We start from the raw sequence: 22,277 nt of genomic DNA, 5'->3' as shown, positions 1-22,277 counted from the left end.
TACCTAGTTGGCTTTGGCTTTGACACTAAACTTGATTAAACATTAGACATTGTATTATTTTTATAGTTTCAGTTGCTTTGTTACCATTACTAATATAAATTTTTTTAATGGGGAAATGATTAGTAAAGTTTTTGAAGTTATACTTCTTTACGGGCGTAATGACGGTGAAATTTTATATGGGAAAACCTAGCGACCGGGCGCATGCGCATTATAACTTTGTTCTGATTGGATGTTCAAATGACATGACAAAAATTATCCAATATGGCAGCTGTGGGACTGTGTTTGGTTATAATGTATGCTTGTTGCGTTTTAAAATTTGTAGGAAGAGAAACAACAAACAAAAAGTTAGTTAATGGTTATACTGCCTTTTTAAATAGTTTTCATATTATATTTTTGGACTTATTTAAATAGAAGAGATGATTGTTGCATGCCAATGTGAAAGCTCATCAAACTGTGCCTAGTATGAGTGCCGCAGATCTCGCTTATTCAAAGCTAAAGAATATTTCACTGGTAAGTGTTTTATAAATAGTTGATCAAATTTTGTTATGATATTTGAACATAGCCACTTTGCACGACGCAAGTGATTGCGAAATTTATTAGTCGTTATACGGGCTCCGATACCTACCTTGAACCTACCAAAATACATAAGTAGTATGTAATACTTTTTTTTACATAATTTGATTACTATCAATATTCACCTAATATATTGTCTTCTTACCCTATGTTTTGTTGTATTTTTTCAATTCTAAATCATTTCAATTCAAAATCAAAATAATTTGATTTACATAAGTTAAAAATGTCAAAAGGTTAATCTGTTTAGTTAGACGATCTTCGCACATAATGACAAGCTGTTTCTGTGGCGCAGTTTTAATGCGGGTGAATCCCAATACAACGCAAATACCAGCCGCGTGGTAAGTTGGTTCGAATCCCAATAGAAACTTTTATTTTTTTATTTTTTTTTATACATTTTATGATTGTAAGTATATTTATTATATAATTTTATTTTCAGAAAATACGTATTTAGTTAAAAATTTTTCCGACAATAATGTTCAGAAATCATTTGTGGCATTTTTAATGTGTTTGTGTGTGTTTTATTTTTTTATTATTTTAATTTTTGGCACTGTTTTAATAAAAATGTTTGAGAAGTATTAAGTATAAATTAATTTAATATTTAAATAAAATATAAATAAAACGTATATTAATTTCGTTTATAGTCATATAATCATATAATCATATAATAGAAGTATAACTTCTTACGTGCGTACAAAGTACACACACATTCTTTTTTTGTTCTAGGAGAGTATAACAAAAATGTGCTACTAGCAATAAGAATTTATCATCTGCAACTCCCTGATAGACTACAACCAAGAAGGGAAACTTTACAAGTTTACTAGAATAGTTTCGACGTACTAGACACTTAGATTACGAGAACGTTCATACTAGAATAGTTTCGACGTACTAGACACTTAGATTACGAGAACGTTCATATAATATGCAGATTCTCAGTGACACTAACATTTAATTCATTTTAATCATTTACAATAGTTTTTGTTCGATCAGATTTCTCGTAATCTAAATGTCCAGTTCGTTGAAACCGCTCTAGTAAATTTTGAAAAGTTTCTCTTTTCGGTTGTCATCTCTATCATGGAATTGCTGATGATAAATTCTTATTGCAGTAGCACATTTTTATTTGTTATACTCTCCTAGAACAAAAAAACATCTAAATCAGTTCCTCATTAGAAAAATTCATATTAGTAATGGTAGCAAAGCAACTGGAACTTCAAAAATAGTAGAATGTTTAAGCAAATCGAATGTTTAAGCATATTTAGTGTCAAAGTCATAGCCAGCTAGATAGAATATTGTATGTTTGTATTAATATTAAACACACCAACAATCTTAACTACGTAGGTATTTTGATATATCAACCAGTATTAATAAATTAAGGGTCAGTCGAGATTAATATATGTGTTTATTTTCGAAAAATTATTTATGATTTAATATTTTCACGGCAAACCTAATAAAATTTCACGTAATTTTTATTGCAATTAATGTTTGGCTTAAAGAACTACGAATAACTTACAAACTAAAGCAGTTAGGTATAGGCAATACAAAAATATAGAGTGTTCCATTTAAGAAAACTAGGAAAATACTCATTCCGAGTTTCGATCAACCCTGTATACTAAAATTAAACATTTCGCTATATTAATAATTTTTGTTAATAATAGACTATATTAAAAATCACTTGAACATAAATGGAGTTTTTGATATTAAATCAGCACAATTCTACAGGGTTTGAAGTTTGCTACACAATTTATAAAAAACCGTAATTATCTTTTAAACTACCCTGTATAATATTACAAAACCTCATATTTTAAGAAAGAAGACATCGAGCACAATCCAAAAATGTAAAAATATACAGGGTGTCCAATTTAAAAAACGAAGTTACAATCAACTTCCGTTGTAACCGGAAGTAGCAAAGAGACCAAAATATTTTCATTGAATAGTTCATACTTCAAAACCCCTGTATTCCAATTTACATGATTCTCTTACCTTTAGTTCTCGAGATATTTCCAATAGGCCTTTTATCTGCCTCGCCCTGTATACATATGTTACAGTCTAAGTTGATTATTCAGTTGGAGTTGACTATTCCTAATTCGAGTCAACTCGAACAGCTGGTTTTAGTAAAAGTTGATTTTAAATATAAAATGAAGATTGTTATTCAACATTTCCTAGTAAATAAGAATGAAGTGGACAGTGAAAAGGATAAGGTAACCTTTACACTGTGTAACTTGAAGATGTCAGTCAAAGAAGAGGAGAAAGAAAAGCTCGTTGTTCTACTAATCCATATATTTTAGGAACGTTTCGTTTTGTGTTCACAAAACATCATCAGCCCATTATCTGCAAGAACAGCTGCCTTTAGAAGGAAATTGGTTTAACTAATAATAGACTGCTTATCGCAAATAAGCAACCTATGAGAAGTCATCAAGGTAGATTGTATGAAGAAATTTTTTTTTTTTTTGTAACTTACATGTGAAGTATTCATTCTAGATGGTATAAGGCAACAGATCCAGAAGAACATGGTCATCCAATTAAAAATCACATTAAAGTGAGAATGGTAACATGTGAAAAGCACGAAAAGTTTTCAGTGATTATTAGTTCTGACATAATATTTAAAAATTGAAAGGCAACGGTTTACAGAAAGTGTAACAAAAAATTGCACCTTGATCATAAATGTGGATAAAAAATGTAACAAGGTTTAGGTGAACAATGGCATACAAACAACTTGGTGGAAAAACAAAACTTCTTATAAACTGTACTTTTTTTTTGTGGTTCCTTGAGTAAAAAATATCACAGTCACTAAGATTCCATTGTACTTGTAGTCACATAATTAGAAATTATTAAAAAAGTAGACTCCAATTCCTAGTAAAAGTAGACTCCAACTAGAAAAAGTATACTCTTCCCAATGCCATTTAGTAAGAGTTGATTCTTTCACAATACAGGGTGATTGATTAGTAGGGTAAAGCTCAATAGCTCCGCTATAGTAATAGATAGCAATAAAAGTTAATAACAAAAATTTTAGCCACCTTTGAGCTTCACATTACAAAATTAGTTAAAATGTTACAGGGTGTTCGATAACACAGTGGCAGACCAAATTTATGTTTTTTTAAATGGAACACCCTATATTTTATTTTATATTCGAAATCCTGTTAACTTCTCCATCACAAAAATATAAAGGTTTGTAATGTTATACAGGGTATTTACAAAGTTATAACCAATTTTGTATGAAAATCGTAACAAGTTCAACTCCCTGTATAAATAAAAATAAGCACAACAGCATTGGTTTATTAATGCCATATTTTTTTATTTATTGTCAAAATTTTTAAGAATTATTGATATTGCTAATTTTCTTTATATCAAATACAGGGTGAGTCAAAACGCAAGTACATTATTTTCTCAGTAATGTTAAATGGAAAACCCTGTATTTTATATCATTATTGAAAAGTAACATTAACGTACTTTAATTTTCATATAACATTCCCTATGCCCAAATTGATTAGTTTTCGAGATATTTTCATTTTTCAGAGCAAATTATTTTAGGTGTTTAAATTTATCTAAATTTTAAGTAAGCCATGACTGAATTGACAATTGAAGATTACCGATTATCAATCCGGTAATCAATGTAACACTGTAGCAAATAAAGAAATAAAAATAATTTATTAGTCATACATTTTACACACAAAAACACAACCACTACATGCAACATTTTTGAAACAATTAAAAACTATATTTTTATGTAAATGCAACAAAGAAACAAAGAAAATTAGTAATAAATTTTGCAAAAAACACACAAACACAAAATACAATATTTTGTGAAGACAATTAAACACTACTTTTGTATGTAAATGTAACAATGTAACAAATAAAGAACGAAACATAATTTATCAGTAATACAATTTGCAAAAAAACATGTTTGAAAAATTAGAAGCTACTTTTAATAAAATAGTTTTAATATTTAATTACATAAGGTGTTCAAAATTATCTCCTAACACATTTATGTACGCCTAAAAACGATCATTGAATGAGCTACTTACTCTACGGAGCATTTGTAAATTAACACATCGAAATACACTTTGTATTCTATTTTTCATCTCATCCCTTGTTGTTGGAGGTATTTTATAAACTTCATTATTAACGTAACCCCAAAAAAATCAGTCCAGTTTATTAAATTCTGGTGATTTGGGTGGCCACGCTACTGGTCCATTGAAAAATGAAAATATTTCGAAAACTAATAAATTTAGACATAGAGAATGTTATCTAAAAATTAAAGTACGGTAATGGTACTTTTCAATAGTGATATAAAATACAGGGTGTTCCATTTAAAATTACTGAGAAAATAATGTACTTGCGTTTTGACTCACCCTGTATTTAATGTAAAGAAAATTAGCAATATCGACCATTCTTGAAAATTTTGACAATACGTTAAAAAATATGGCATTAATAAACCATTGTTGTTTTGCTTATTTTTATTTATACAGGGAGTTGAACTTGTTACGATTTTCATATACAATTGGTTATAACTTTGTAAATACCCTGTATAACATAACAAACCTTTATATTTTTGTGATGGAGAAGTTAACAGGATTTCGAATTTAAAATAAAATATAGGGTATTCCATTTAAAAAAACATAAGTTTGGTCTGCCACTGTGTTATCGAACACCCTGTAACATTCTAACTAATTTTGTAATGTGAAGCTCAAAGGTGGCTAAACTTTTTGTTATTAACTTTTATTGCTATCTATTACTATAGCGGAGCTATTGAGCTTTACCCTACTAATCAATCACCCTGTATAAACACAAACAACCGATTCGATAAATAAAATATTACTGGGTATGTTCAAATCATGATAAGTAGTTGAAATAGTCAAAACAAAAAGGTGCGCATTTATCAAAAAACAGGTGAGATTCTACATTTACTGAATCGACCCAGGAATAGGCAACTCGAGCTATTAAGAGTTGATTCTCTTTTTCCCGCTACCTACTTTCACTAACAAGAGTTGTGAAGAGTCTAATTCAACTAAGTAGTAAAAGTTGAGTTAAATTTTTCAAATCAACTCTTACTGCTCGTTTTAGTTTGAGTTGACTCAAACTATAGTTTGAGTTGACTCAAACTATAGTTTGAGTTGACTCGAACTAGGAATAGTCAACTCTAACTGAGAATCAACTGGAACTGTAACATATACATATAATTAGTAATACAGTCACTGAAGGTGGATATGAGCTATTACCTCCGATTTCGTTGAACCTCCATCGATTTTCATGAAAATTGGTGATGGCGTTAGAGGATACCTCAAGAAACAAAAGTGATATGGTGCAAATTTGCACTTTTACCCTGGGGGTGGATGCCTTCTCGAGAGTGAAAATTATTTTACTAAAAATAACCCCAGAAGTCGATAGGGGAACAAATAATTCTAAGCAAAATTTGTTAAGTTATTTTAGAAGTCAATACTTTTTGAGTTATTAAAGATCAAAGATGTGTTTGTTGTTTGTACAACAAGTTTAAAACAAGTGCTTATTTTAAAGCGGTCTTTCGTCAATAACTTAAAAACTATAAGTTTTTCCAAAAAAAAAAACTGCACAAATGTCTGTAAAAAACGACAGTCTGAAGTACACGCACATCGGAAATGACAGTCTGAAGTTAGTTGCTAAATCTTTCTACGTTTCAGTACACTCATATCACAGAACTAGATGCAACAGAAGCTTTGGGATGATGGCTTTCATATGTTATATTGCGCGGGAAGTGTAAACTGTTGGAATATGAAATTAGAGGTGTCTGGGCCCTATACCACTAGAGGTATTAGACCAAGAGGCAGCGCTGAAAAATCTATTTGAATTTACTAAAGCTAGATTTTTCACAGTTGATTACTGTGAGTGTGTAGAGAAACATACTGCGGTCGGTCAAGCGAAACGTAGAACAGGGGTTACTGAGAGGGTATCAAAGTTGCTTTCCTACGAAGGTAATTATTTCCATTTACTAAGGCCGAAAATCAGTACACACATTCTAAATTAAATATAAATAAAAGTTATTATAGTCGGTCAGCTGTATGACGGGACAGAGCCGGTCGGTCGGCCCCAATAATCGATTGAGGAAATGAAGCATTTTGGCTCGCAATTTTTTCGTCCAGCATGGATTTACTTGAAATTTTCACAGAAGGTAGGGAATAGTCCAAGGATCATTTTCTAAATCATGCCGCTATCATACGCTAAAACCTTGGGGGTGGTTGCCACCCCATCTCGGGCGTGGGAATTTTTTATTACATTTTAACCATGTAATTCGATGGAAAAAGTGATTCTAAGAAAAAAATGTTTTTTACATTTTCTTCGTAAAACAAACATTTTTCGAGTTATTCGCGCTTGAAAATAACAGTTTTTCGACGAAATAATCGACTTTTTTAGAGGGTTTTTTGAGAATACCTCGAGAAATATGCATTTAATCAAAAAAACGGTAAATATCGAAATTGTATCTTTTAGTAACAAACCAAATTATTTTCCTATAATATCTTTAAGACCAATACAAACCGAAATTACGGCATGTTAAAGGTTAGCTTCTTTCGTCAAATGCACAATTTGAAATATTCAAAGCCAAATAATGGGAAAATTTTGCATTTTTCGACGAAAACATAATTTTTTTTAAGTATACAATTAGATCTTTCAAAAAAAAAATTATAAAAAGTTTCTAGCATGAAAATTAAGCGACTTACAAAAAAATGTCGGTACCTGCTTTTCTCTACGAAAAAATCAGTGAAAACAACCCCCTAACTACCTTCCTAATTCAAAATTGGTCTTGACCTTTCTGTAGTTCCTTTTATGTTTATATTATCAATACACTCAAGGAGTTTGACCTATTTAAAATGTATAATTTTGAAAAAATTGGAGTTTAAAGAGAAATTGATTTTTTGCAATTTGGTATTTTTCACCTTTTACTTCAAAATATCTCCGAAAATACTGAAGATATGAAAAAAATTATAAACTACTAAATTGTAGTTTTTTTTAATGACTAAAATTACCCTGTGCATAGATTTTCATTACAGTGAATAGTTAGCCAGATATAGCTGTTTAAAACCTCTATTTACCAGCAAACACCCCCTTATCCGAGCCCTTTAAACCCGCCCCAGTTAAAAACTAAGGCATCTAACGGAATTTAATTTACACAGTCTTATAGCTGATAGCTCTTCAAAAATCCTACAAAATCATTTTTGAGGGGTCTCAGTACTGAGAGGGTATCAAAGTTGCTTTCCTACGAAGGTAATTAAATCCATTTACTGATGAAAATCAGTATACAGTGAGATATAATATTTTTCCAAAATTAGGCATTTTAAATAGGTATTAAATAGGTGTTAAATAGGCTCCTTAACTGTATTGATAATATAAATATAAAAGGAACTATAGAAAGGTGAAGACCAATTTTAAATTAGAAAGGTAGTTAGGGGGTTGTTTTCACTGATTTTTTCGTAGAGAAAAGCAGGTACCGACATTTTTTTGACTGTAAGTCGCTTAATTTTCATGCTAGAAACTCTTTATTATTTTTTTTAAAGGTCTAATTGTATACTTGAAAAAATATTATTTAAGTTTTCCTCGAAAAATGGAAATTTTTCCCATTATTTGGCTTTGAATATTTCAAATTATGCATTTGACGAAGAAAGCTAACCTTTAACATGCTGTATCTCGGTTTGTATTGGTCTTAAAGATATTATTGGAAAAGAATTTGGTTTGCGTTACTAAAGGATACAATTTTGATATCTACAGTTTTTTTGATTAAATGCATATTTTTCGAGGTATTCTCAAAAAACCCTCTAAAAAGTCGATTTTTTCGTCGAAAAACTGTTATTTTCAAGAGCGAATAACTCGAAAAATATTAGTTTTACGAAGAAAATGTAAAAAAACATTTTTTTCTTAGAATCACTTTTTCCATCGAATTACATGGTTAAAATGTAATAAAAAATTCCCACCCCCGAGATGGGGTGGCAACCACCCCCAAGGTTTTAGCGTATGATAGCGGCATGATATAGAAAATGATCCTTGGACTGTTCCCTACCTTCTGTGAAAATTTCAAGTAAATCCATGCTGGACGAAAAAATTGCGAGCCAAAATGCTTCATTTCCTCAATCGACTATTGGGGCCGACCGACCGGCTCTGTCCCGTCATACAGCTGACCGACTATAATAATTTTTATTTATATTTAATTTAGAGTGTGTGTACTAATTTTCAGCTTTAGTAAATGGAAATAATTACCTTCGTAGGAAGGCAACTTTGATACCCTCTCAGTAACCCCTCTTCTACGTTTCGCTTGACCGACCGCAGTATGTTTGTCTACACACTCAAGTAATCAACTGTGAAAAATCCGAAAAATCTAGCTTTAGTAAATTCAAATAGATTTTTCAGCGCTGCCTCTCCGTCTATATAGGACCCAGATACTATATGATTTAAAATTATATTAAGAATAGTTGAGCTGAAATAGGTAATATTGAAATTTTAATCTTGATGTTGCAGTTACTTTTGCTAAAAAAAAACAAGAGATGGAGGTAAAAATTTTAAAATCTATTTAAATAGTGACAAAGAAATATAATTTCTGACGCGTGTACAAAGTGAGACAAGGTAAATATGTATCACCAAGATTGATATGATTTTTTACAGCATATTAAACGAGAAAATATAAGTTGCCTACATTTGGCGTAAGAAATTTGTTTGTTTATTCTGTGATTTTGACATTGACACTTCATTGTTTTGACATCAAATAAATTTTAGGTTATGTTTATTGCATTAAACAAATTAACAAAAAATCATATAATAATAAACAAACATTAAACTCATTGACCTATATATTAAACAATGGCGTTAAACTACAAGTTGTCCGAAACCTCTAGGAAAACAACAGGAACTTCACTAAGAAAACAACTTCATGTAAAAGAAAGATTGTGTTGCAAATGTGGTTTTAAAACCAGATTTCGATACTATATGGATTCCCATAGAGATTTTGTACATGGTAATGGTCCCACCAGCAAAGGTAATAGTTATTTTCCTAACAACTGCAGAAAGTCATTCTTTTCCGCACGCGACTGCAGTTTGCCGAACGACGCGAAGCGGGAGTTCGGCAAGCAGTCAAGTGCGGAAAAGAGACTTTCTGCAAGAGTTAGGAACAATATTTTTTCTAAGAGTCTTTAAAAAATTACCAAATCTTAATCAATTAATTTAATTAATATGAAAATACATACACAAATTAATTCTTTGACAAGGTTGTCAAAACCAAACTTTCAATATAATTAGTTAGCATGACGACGATCTTGGTTTCCATGACGATGATTCAAAACGACTGTTATTGTCTGCCGATTTGACTTTCGAATATTATGTTAAAATAATTTTATTACATCGAATCGTCGCGTTAATTTCATTAAAACAGGAACACAATAAGATATATTTGAAATAAATTAGTAAATAATATCTAAATATTAGTTTATTGCATGTATTATAATTACTTTAAGGCCATATTAACATATCTAAATTAACACGCGTGCGGAAAAGTGAAACTTTCTAAACTAAAATGCGTACGCGTAAGTAGACATTTCCGCACGCTCGTAGAAAAAATAGCTATTGTGTTTTATCTAATTCAGGGATATCACTAGTGTATAGGGAAATAGGTACAGGACTGGTCTTATGACACTACCTTGTGGTACATTATAATGAACATATACAGTGATGGGTGCGCTAATAACCCGCAAAATAACGCAAAAGATGGAAAACGTAATACATTGTGAAATAAAAAGAGATAAAACTAGTAGAGGTGGAAATTATCGATATAAATGTATAAATTAACATTAAATTACACAATTTCCCACCTTTAGACGTCTGTGACAGGAGTATTTTATAAAATTCTCCTGTCACGGTGACCGTTGTCATACTCCTCTGATACGTCTAAAGTGGGAAACTATGTAATGTAATGTTAATTTATACATTCGTATCGATAATTTCCACCTCTACTAGTTTCATCTCTCTTTTTACTTGACAATATATTATGTTTTCCATCTTTTGCTTTATTTTGCCGGTTATTAGCGCTCTCATCACTGTATAGTGTGCATGGGTTACTTATGTCCAGTTGCACCAACAAATAAACGATTGATTTGGATTGCCCGTTTATTTTAAAATACAGTAGACTCCCTCTATAATGAGAACTTAAATGGCAGACTAATTACCTCGTTATAAGCTGATCTCGTTATTTCAGACAACAATGATATTGTACATACATATGAATATGTAGTTTTCTAAGACATTATCTTCCTATAGTGAAGCCATTCTGAGGAATATAAGATGCTAAATATTGTTTGAATGACGCTTTTGAAAAAGAGTTGATGATAGGCGGTGGAGTTTATTACATCACTGGCCTCGATAAGCACACAGATTTTAGACATTTCTTTATACAGGCACCTTGGGTATTTATTTATAGCCATCACCACGCCAAAAAACAGGTAAAAAAGATGTTCTTCGCTCTCATTTTCCCTTGTTATAACCAAATATGCCTCGTTAGAGGGTTTTAGTTCAATAAGAATTTCATGGGACACCTAAAGGCGCATTTAAATTAAAGCGAACACGAATGAACGAACGAATTTGTTCGTTAACTTTATTGTATTTGTACAGCGAATCGAGCACGACCGAATGAATTCGTTCGCATTCGCACATGTTCCAGCTGATGTCGGTAAGTTAGCGAATCATCAAAGGAAATCGTTGTTCAATGTGGACAGTGGATAGACAGTAGCGAACGAATTCGTTTAGAAGTACTGATTTAATTTATTTACAAACATTAGTTTGAGAGGGTTGTTTATTGTGTAGTTGTGAAAACATAATTTTGCAACATGGAATATGCATATGAAACCCAAAATCGAAGCTATATAAAATAATAAACAGAAAAACTGATGCTTGTTTTAACATTTCTATAGGAATGGGTTGTGATGTCTCTGAACTAAAAAAATGAATTAGCTTCTGGCATCATTTAGATGAGAAAGACAAAAACAGGGTTCGAAGTGGTTTGATTTTAAAAGCCTAATGTTTTTATTGGATAAATTTCAATCCAGAAACACTAATGAGGTAACCAAATCAAATTAATTGCTAAAATTAATTATGTAAAAGCAAATTTATTTTGATACACCAATTTTACAATTTATTATTTGAACATAATATAGTCATAATGTCAAGAGCAAGTAACTTTTTCGAGGAAGAATTTTAAGAAAGCTGGTTCGTTATTATGTTATTTTCTAAGCTCCCTCAAACAGCGTATAATACCTGCTACATGCTATTTTTGTAAGCTATTATTGTATTAAAATTTACCCAGCAAAAAACACAAAAATAAACTTACAATGGACTGGCACTGGCCAACCTTAAAAACATCTGCGGGCAATATGCACTCCCGATCATCAACGAATGCGAACGTTCGCTTCAATGTAAATGGCCCTACTTTGTAGCGAATGAATGACCAAGCGAACACCTATGAATTCGTTCGTCCGTTCATGTTCGCTTTGATTTAAATGCGCCTTAATGTACCTCGTTACAAGCAAAACCTCTTAATACCCGTGTTCGTTATAGAGAGAGTATACTGTGTAATTGTCAAAAAACTGTCAAATTAATAACAGAAATTTTAACGATTCTCCCAAAAATATTAAATTTTAACCTTTTTGGAAAGAAAAGAAAAGTGTTCTGTTATTATATGTGATGGTAAAAAATTTAATATTTTTCGGGAGAATCATTAACATTTCAGTTTTGAATTGACAGTTTTTTGACAATTATTATATTTTTAAAATAAACGGGCAATCCACATCAAAAAAATCAATAATTTATTTCTTAGCGCAACTGGACATCTTACTGATCTAATGCAAATAATTTTCAAGCCTTCTATGATATAAACTTACTTTTCTCTCTTTATGATTTGTTTGAAAATGGGATTGAGGTTCTTCTTACCCTTATTATTAGACTTAAGCCCAGGGTTGATTTTACTTGGGGAGGGGAGCTACCCCTTCTCGGAGGTGAAAAATATAAGTTCAAGATAAGTCCGGAAAATAAATCGACTAATTCTAAGCAACTTTCGTTTTTTCACTAAGTTAATACTTTCCGAGTTATTTGCGAATGAAAATTTTTATTTTTCAACAAAAAACCACCTTTTCAAGCATTATTTGTATACAGACTAACAAAAAGGGGCATAAATTAAAACTGAGGGAATCCCCAAGTACCTTCGAATCTCATATAGAAATTCTAAAGTACAATAATTCAATCTCTCTACCATACCGGGTGTTCACTTATATTTTCCCTCATTTTAACTACCTATAACTTCTAAACGGCTCAAGATAGAAATATGCGGTTTTCGCTGAAATGTATTATTTTAGTAAAAGTTTTGTCTGAATGGATTGAATTTTTTATATCACTTTCAAGTACGAAAACAAAAATGGCGGATTTTTGAAAAAAACGTTGACTTTTTTTTAATGGAACACTCGGTATATTTTTTTGTAAATTGGTTGTCAAATCACTGAGTAATTAATTTTTAAAATGAGAGGTGCAACATGGATATCACATACCTAAATAACATAACTAAGCAAATTGAAATTATGTTATGTGATTTCCACATTGCATCTCTCATTTTAAAAATTAATTGCTCAGTCATTTGACAATCGATTTTAAAATTTTTTATATTGCTGGATAGGCAAATGACCGTTTTTTCAGGTTTTTAGGTAAATGACCATTTTTTATATCGCTTTTAAATAAAAAATGGCGGATTTAAAAAAAAACGTTGTTGACTTTTTTTATTAAAACACCCAGTATATTTTTTGTAACTTGAAAAAATGGTCATTTTCCTATCCAGAGATATAAAATTTTTTAAAATCGGTTGTCAAATGAGTGAGCAATTAATTTTTAAAATGAGAGATGCAATGTGGAAATCACATAACATAATATCAATTTGCTTAGTATGTTATCTAATAGGTATGTGATATCCACGTTGCACCTCTCATTTTAAAAATTAATTACTTAGTGATTTGACAACCGATTTTGAAAGACTTTATATCGCCGGATAGGTGAATGACCTTTCTTTCAATATACAAAAAAATGTACTGGGTGTTCCATTTAAAAAAAGTCAACGTTTTTTAAAAAATCCGCCATTTTTGTTTTCGTATTTGAAAGCGATATAAAAAATTCAATCTATTCAGACAAAACTTTTACTAAAATAAAACATTTCAGCGAAAACCGTATATTTCTATCTTAAGCCGTTTAGAAGTTATAGGCAGTTAAAATGGGGGAAAATATAAGTGGACACCCGGTATTATGCTGCTACGTAATTAAATACATACTTGAATGGGTTAAGCCTGTGAGTGCAAACACTGCTACAATTCAAAACATTGAATTCCTTTTTTAACACAATTTAGGCTGTAAACTTTATTTTAAATAGTAAGAAGGTATATTAGTCCATGTGGTGAAACCGCTCCCATCTGAAAACATTTCTGATTCGGTTTCTTTGCGGATTCTTATTCAAAAATTCCCCATTTAAACAAACCTGAAGGGTGCCGGGCAAAATTTTTGGGCAGAAATTGTTTAAACAATTTTTTTAAACAAATACAAAAGCTCAGCATTTTTTGCTCCGAAGCTATTTTTGGTTCATTGTAAACAAGAAAGGTATCTTGTGATTTTTCTCAAAGTTCTTTCGATTAACTTTTGAGTTAATATTGGCAATTGAAAATCTGAAAAATCAGAAATTTTTTCAGACAGGAACGGTCTCACCACATGGATTATATAGGATATCACAACGCCATATAATACAAAATTATTATCAATTTTCAAATCCTTATGTACTGATAGGCTTAGCCCGTCCGATGGAGTGTTCATTGAATACCTTTATAAGCTGAACAAATTCATGTATTGTTTTAGGAGCTGGCAATATTATAAAAGATGATGAAAACATAGTTCTGCTTCATTATGTGCGCAAACTACAATTATATAAATATTATGAATCTGTGGACACTATTCAAAAAGAATTAACTAATAAATTGATGGATGTGATGAGAATATTTAAAAAAGAAGGCTGTAATAGGGGATCTGTAGAGTTAGAAAAATTCTTCCTAAACATGAGATATGACTCCATGTGGAGATTTAAAAGTTATTACATTCAAAAAAGCGCGGCGAGACCCACAAAAGAAGATTATATACTTGCAAATTTATTTCCCAAGTTTTATGAGAGTGTAGGTTTCGATATGAGTCAATTGATGGCCGATGTAAGTACATTTTTATTTAGATTATCATCATCATCATCTTGGTGCTACAGCCCGTATAGGGCCTCGACCTTCTCAAGCTTTCTACGCCATTCTGTTCTGTCCCTTGCTTGCATTTTCCAGTTGCCGACTCCGATCTTCTCGGCATCTTGTGTCAAACCGTCCATCCACCTCAACTTTGGTCTACCCCTTCTTCTCATTCCCACGGGTTGCGTTGTTAGAATATTTTTTATCATGTTTGATTCAGGGGCCCGGGCTACATGTCCTGCTCACTGCAGGCGGTTTCGCTTAATTATAGTGATAATATCCTTTCCACCACAAGTATGCTTGTAGATATTCTGCAGTTCAAAGTTATATCTACGCCTCCATATTTCGTTTTCACAGACCGCTTTAAATATATTGCGTAGCACCTTTCTTTCAAAAATCGATAAAGCGGATTCATCTGTTTTAGTTAGCGTCCATAGTCCATGCCCTTGATCCAGATGTGAGAACGGGTACTATCAATGTTCTATACAGCCTTATAAACAGACGTTTGTTAGCTAAGTACTTTGATAGACTATGATAACACCTGTTTGCAATTATTATTCGTCTTTTTATTTTCCCTAATGTGTTAATATTGGGGTTAACCAATGTCCCTAGATATATGAACTCTTTGACCGGTTCGAAGTTTTGGTCATTGATGATTAGTCTGCTTCAACATTTCCAGCTTTTGTGTTTGTGTTAGTCGCCATGAATTTGGTTTTATTTCGATTTATATGTAACCCCATTCGTTCTGCTGCTGCTACTAGCACTAGCTCGGTTAGGATTGCCGCAGTTCTCGCTCTGGTTCTTGTTATAATGTCCACGTCGTCTGCATATGCTAGAATTTGGACTGATCTATTGAATATTGTTCCCCTGCTATCTAAATTTAGATTATTTACCTATTTAAAATTCCAAATCATAACGGGAAAGACAAAAATGATTTGAAGTCGCAAGACGGATAGCAGACAAAATAATATGTAGAAATAAAAAGAGAGTAGAAATAAAAAAATAGACAAATAGAAAATATGGAAGACAATTTCAAAAACAACTAAACTAAAGTGGCTTGCGAATACCTAAAAAAGATAGAAAGTGGATATAAACCTCAAACATGTCTATGCAAAGATGAAAGTGGGCAAATAATCAGTGACCAACAGAAAGTCACAGAAACCTGGAAGCATTACTTTCAGACCCTACTTGGCACACAAATAGACATGGAAGATGAAATGCCAGCAGAACTGTATAAGGTAGGTGGTGACCACCTAATAAGTCACATCCACGTGCTCATCAAAGACATATGGCAGGAAGAGAAAATACCCGACGACTGGAAGAAAAGTATAGTAAGTATGCTCAATCTATAAACAAGAAGACAAATTCCAGTGCAAAAATTACCGTGGAATTTCTCTACTATGTACAGCATATAAAGTCCTCACGTATATTATAAACCAGCGGCTCCAACCACTAGCAGAAAATATTATTGGAGAGTATCAGACGGGCTTCCGACGGGGAAGATCGGCACTGAATCAAATATTGAGAGTTAAGCAGATCTTCAGCAACTCAGACTTCAAACAGGGATGCGACTCAGTCAAAAGGAACAAACTATCCTATCTATTGGCTGAATTGGCAATACCACACAAGCTAATTAGACTCATTAACAGTGGTGTCATCGTGTGGGAACGCGTGGGAACGCCGTTCCCGCACTGGTTAAGAAAAGAAAAAAAATAATAGAGAATTTAGGTTTTCTAAACAAAAATTGGCAGTGCGTTCCGGCACTGCGTTCCCGCACTGCTAATTTTGCCATGACACCACTGCTCATTAAAGCCACAATGGATGAATCTCAGGGATATGTACGAATACAAAATCACCGGACAGACTTTTTCAAAATTTCGCAGGGACTAAGCAGGGAGATGGGCTGGCCCCAACATTGTTTAACCTGGCACTGCAGTATATGGTTAGGCAAATGCAAACTGGACGAGAAAACCTACTGACCAACCGAATGGTTCAACGGGCAGCTTATACCGATGATATTAATATTATGATTAGAATATCAACAGAAGCACAGGGAACATACGCAGAGTTAAAAAATGCAAGCAAAATGGCTAGGTCTGGAAATTAACACAGAAAAAACAAAAATAATGATACAGACGAGAAGAAATATAGTCCCACAAAACATTATACATGAAGATGACATTGAAACGGTTGGAAAGTTTATATACCTAGGAGTAGAAATATATGCCAACGGATTAGAAGATGGAGAAATACGGAAGAGAATTTCCTAAACCGATTGATAAACGGTTGTCTCGAATTTCCTAAACCTGTCGTCCGATTTAAGTGATTTTTTAATATGTTATAGCCTTATTCTTTAACAATATCGCTGTATTAATATTGTTGATAGACAGGTAAATTATTGTCATTGTATACCATAGGCGTAACTAGGGGGGTTTGGGGTTATAACCCTCCATTTAGATGAACTTTAAGCTCTATATGCTTAACACCATACCCCTAGAGACTCTTCGGTAGTTGTAACCCCCCCCCCTTAGGATCATCCTGGTTACGCCGTTGTTGTATACGGGTGTACCAATCAAACTGTTTTTTTCTCAAAGTTCACCACACCTGTGGAATATTCTAGCATTTATAAAATACTCAAATTAAAACCCAACTATAGCCTCAGATTTTCTTAAAATTGTGTTTTTTTTTTATTCAATCGCTTATGTTGGACAATCATAAGTTAGGTACTTTAACATCTGGTCATGTTTTTCATCAATAGAGGGTGTGTGACAAACTTTAAAGGGTAATTCTACATGAAGAAGAAATGACAGTTTGCTTTATAAACTTATGTCCGCAAATGCTTCGTTCCCGAGATATGGGGTGTTGAAATTTTTCTTACGAACTGACGATTTATTTATTGCTGTTTTTATTTAAACGGTTGATTTATTTTGACGATTTATTTAAACGGTTGAGATATTCAAATGCAATTTGATGGGTTTTAAGATGTAGTTATTGCGCATTTTTGACATACAGTTAAGAATTTTATATTCACTATTGGCGTGCATACGGGTCATATTACCCGCAGGGCATGCATGCAGGTTTTCGACAAGGGACTTGCCAATGCTAGATTTTACATACCAAATAAATGGTGTAAGAGTACATAAACCTTCCGTATATGAATGCGTACCAATAGAATAGACTAGTTTCGCCATGCCTGCCTCGTCAGTATTCGGCTAGGTACGAATCCATACACAGACAATTCAACGATGTGTCTTCAAAATTTCGCACCTCTGGTGCCGAGCTACAAAAGTGCCATCTACTCTGATGGCCAGGAAGTAGAAACACGACTCGAAACTAGTCGGTCGATACCGTTTTCAGATTTGGACTCAGGAGTCAAAACTACATAGGACTCCATCGGTAGATCGGCTCCAACTCCAAGTATTGCAGGAGCGGCGACGCACGAACAATCGAACAGACTTTGCGAATTTATAAACGAAAACAAAATTTTCGTTGAAAATATTTTTTGGACACCCCGTATAAATATTGTTCTGAAGCTATTTCATTGTGGCATTTTTATAATTAAATATTTTATTTGGGAAATTAGCCACAATTAAATTGCAAAAAATAATTTTATTAACGTTTCGACGTCCAAATCGGATGTCGCGTTGTCAAAATATTGGCAATATTTTGTATTTTGACAAAGACATCTGATTTGGACGTTGAAACGTTAATAAAATTATTTTTTCAGTTTAATTGTGGCTTATTTCCCAACCCATATAAACAATTATGTAAATTTTTATATTATTGAATAGAGAATTAAATAGCCTTTCAAATAAGCTAGCACGCGACATCTATTTAAAAAAATAATTGATTACGTCATCGCACTGTCATTAATATGATATAATATATGGCAAAAAATCGTAATGAAAAAATGAATTTATTCCATAATTTTGAACCTCTCCCTCTCTATATAATATATTGTCTGGACCTTGGAGCTAAACTACACTATACCTATCATTTTCAGCAACTCTGCAGTAGAGCGCTTTGAATGTTGTAAAAATCTTATATATCCCATAAGTGTTTGAAAGACAATCTATAATTGTTTGAAAGACAATGGGATCATATTTTAATAATATGTAACCAATTTTTAGAATCCAACTAATAAAATAAATAAATTAAAGGAACTTATTCAAAACAACACCATGTCGACATAATGTGTAGGTCTGGATCCCGCGTATGAAAAAAAGTTGATTAATAGCAAGCTGAAAATTTGTTAATAGCTTAAGGGTGTCTAGTCGGATAAACTTTGATATATGGGAACACTGGAACAGGTGCAGTTTTAATTGTGGAACAGGTTAAAAATTTGGAACGGTCAGACCACGAAAACGGCACATTTATTTTGTCCGACAGAATAGACTTAAACTCTCCGAACAGAGATTAAACTCTCATGCAAAAATCAGACTGCTATTTATTACCTGTCATAGTTCCTGTCATTTGACATATTCTACATGTTCCACTCATTAAAACGCCCATTTGGTGATAAATAGCAGTCTGATTTTTGCATGAGAGTTTAATTTCTGTTCGGAGAGTCTATTCTGTCGGACAAAATAAATGTGCCGTTTTCGTGGTCTGACCGTTCCAAATTTTTAACCTGTTCCACAATTAAAACTGCCCCTGTTCCAGTGTTCCCATATATCAAAGTTTATCCGACTAGACACCCTTAAGCTATTAACAAATTTTCAGCTTGCTATTAATCAACTTTTTTTTCATACGCGGGATCCAGACCTTGTAGTTTATCTCCTAGGTATATATTGAGATTCGTGTCTTAGATTGTCCTTTATATGATAACCTATAAACGCCGATTTCATGGTCCTGATACATTTTACCAATTATTAAATTCTAGGCTAAAACATATTCAACGGAAATAGTGGAATATTTAGGCCCCGTCGAAGATCAAGAACGCCCTTCTATATTGGAGGATACATCATCCTTATGGTAAGTTATTTTATGTTAAGGTACAAAGCTTCGGCTCCAAATGCTATTTAAATGGGATTCATTTTTTTCGAATCCTGAGAAAACTAATAAATATATATTTTAGAAAAATTTAAACGCAGAATGAAAGACTACATTATTACCGAGGACCGAAAGTCCCTGAAAACTTCTATAATGTTTATGTTAATAAGTTACAGAGGTGAAAAACTAACAGAAAATGTAGTGTGATTTTTAATTTAAAATATCTCATTCAAAAGAAACTTTTTATTTATTCTAAGGGACTTTCGGCCCTCGATAATAATTTAGTCTTTCATTCTGCGTTCAAATTTTTTAAAAATACTTATTAGTTTTTTCATGATTCGAAAAAAATGGACACAATGTCCGTGGTGACATTTTCCAAATCGAACATTCGCTATCTTTGTCATACAACTCACTGAGTCGAATAGAATATGGTGACAAGACAGTGACAATTTTAAATATTTGACATGGGATCGGGAATATTTTGAGTTGTTGATTAAATAATATTGATAGTGTATTTGATAAATACCTAATTTATTTAAAACGTGAACTTAATAAAAAGTTATTTATTGTTTATGAAAGATCCAACTTCCATTGGATTCAGCGACCCAAAAAACCTATATCACCATCAAATCGCGACGAGCTAAAAGTGTCCACGGGACACCCTATGTTGCGACTAGACTAGTAATAGTAGGTAGTATTAGCTACTAAGACATGTTTTGTTTCCTAGCTTTATTATCCAATCTTTTTTAAATCTGCATTTCATCCTATTACGTTTTTCATCCAATTTTACTGATTTTTTTTATTTTAAAAAGTTTTTTTTTCTGTATTTTTCAGTCATTTAAACGACGTAGAGCCTCAACCAAATTTAAAGAGACCTTGTTCCGAGGAAGACGAAGGACCAGCAAATAAAATCACCAAAGAAGTCCACGAAGACGAAGATGTTCGGCATAAAAGAATGTTGGATATAACACGAGGAAGAAACAACTATGAAGCTGCCACATCCGAATCTTCAACAAATGATAATAATTCTTCAACAGATGATATAAATAATGCACTTAAAGCTAAACTTCTGGTTGCAGAAAAGCAGTTGAAAGAGAAAGCTGATGAGCTTGAACGCAAAAATTTAGAAATATCATATTTGAAAGAGCTTCACAAGAATCAAAATAATTCTTCAACAGATGAAATAAATACACTTAAAGCTAAACTTCTGGTTGCAGAAAAGCAGTTGAGGGAGAAAGATCATGAGCTTGATCGTAAAAATTTAGAAATTTCGTATTTGAAAGAGCTTCACGCGAATGAATTAGAAATAGAAAAAATTAAACTTTTATTTTATTAAATTGAACTTTAGTATTTTGTGCTGTTTTCATTAGCATATTTACCTTCAACAGAGCAAGAACCTTTAAAATCTAACAGAATAAGAATTGCGATAAAACATTTTCTTCTTCTTCTTTAAGTGCCATCTCTGCGACGAAGGTTGGCAATCATCATGGCTATTTTGACCTTCAAGACAGCTGCTCTGAACGGTTGCCGTGAGCTGCAACCAAACCATTCTCTCAGGTTCTTCAGCCAGGAAAAGTGTCTCCTTCCTACGCTTCTCCTACCATCTATTTTTCCTTGAATTATTAGTCTCAAGATGTTATATCTTTCGCCTCTCATCACATACATGTCCGAGATATTGCAATTTTCTTTCTTTTATCATGTTTTCACTTTCCTACTGGATAAGAAAATGAGTCAATACTCGCAATCTTATAGTTTGTATGTTGTTTATTAGTTGTTATACAATCATGGGGCAACCGGTTTCGAAGCTTACATTTTATGCTTCATCTTCAGGCCCAGTACATAATATAGTCTTCACATATACAAACTACTAGCTAAAATTAACAAAAAGACAAAAATGTACGTACATATAAAACATAAAAACAACTATGTCTAGGTTGTGACTGTGACTAAAAACATACAATAAAGCAAAACAACTGTGGAGTATTGAACTTAATGTTCCATAGAGTGTATATTGGGACAATTCTGCTATTGGGAGTGACCAGTCTGATGGAAATTGCTTGGTATATAATTTAATATATACTTCCATCAATCCTTAAGTGGTTAAGGGCTGATGGAGTCTATACAAGAGGGTATATGATCAAAATACACATAAAGTTTTTTGTAATAGGTATGTACTTACATATCAGTATTTGGAACTGTTCTACAGCCAAAGATATTTTCGGAAGTCCCCAGCCCCATCAAAAGGCAGACTAGTTTAATTCTAAATCTTGTGTTGTAGATGATAGATCTTTTTTGTAGCTACAGTTGTTTTTTGTTTCAAAACTTTTTTGGTATTTGGTATTCCTAGGTATTTGGTGCTAGAGGATTGAGGAAGTTGGATATTGTTAAGTGAAACTGAGGGACACTGGTCTCTTCTTAAGGTAAAAGTCACTTGTGACTGATTTTGTTTCATTCATTTTAATT

General features: G+C 32.4%; 1 protein-coding gene across 1 annotated transcript; it reads left to right on the top strand.

The window, feature by feature from the left end:
- The first annotated feature begins 9,295 nt into the window (after window positions 1-9,295).
- On the top strand, window positions 9,296-21,166 carry LOC126882422 (uncharacterized). The gene is made up of 4 exons (XM_050647373.1): window positions 9,296-9,562; window positions 14,455-14,798; window positions 19,705-19,796; window positions 20,649-21,166. The coding sequence occupies exons 1-4, from the start codon at window positions 9,388-9,390 to the stop codon at window positions 21,148-21,150; spliced, it is 1,113 nt and encodes a 370-aa protein (XP_050503330.1). The 5' UTR covers window positions 9,296-9,387; the 3' UTR covers window positions 21,151-21,166.
- The last annotated feature ends 1,111 nt before the right edge of the window (window positions 21,167-22,277 follow it).

Source organism: Diabrotica virgifera, chromosome 3 (genome assembly GCF_917563875.1).
Source record: "Diabrotica virgifera virgifera chromosome 3, PGI_DIABVI_V3a".
Classification (NCBI taxonomy): domain Eukaryota; kingdom Metazoa; phylum Arthropoda; class Insecta; order Coleoptera; family Chrysomelidae; genus Diabrotica; species Diabrotica virgifera.
The sequence above is the reverse complement of the archived record's forward strand: the minus strand, read 5'-3'. Positions and strand labels throughout refer to the sequence as shown.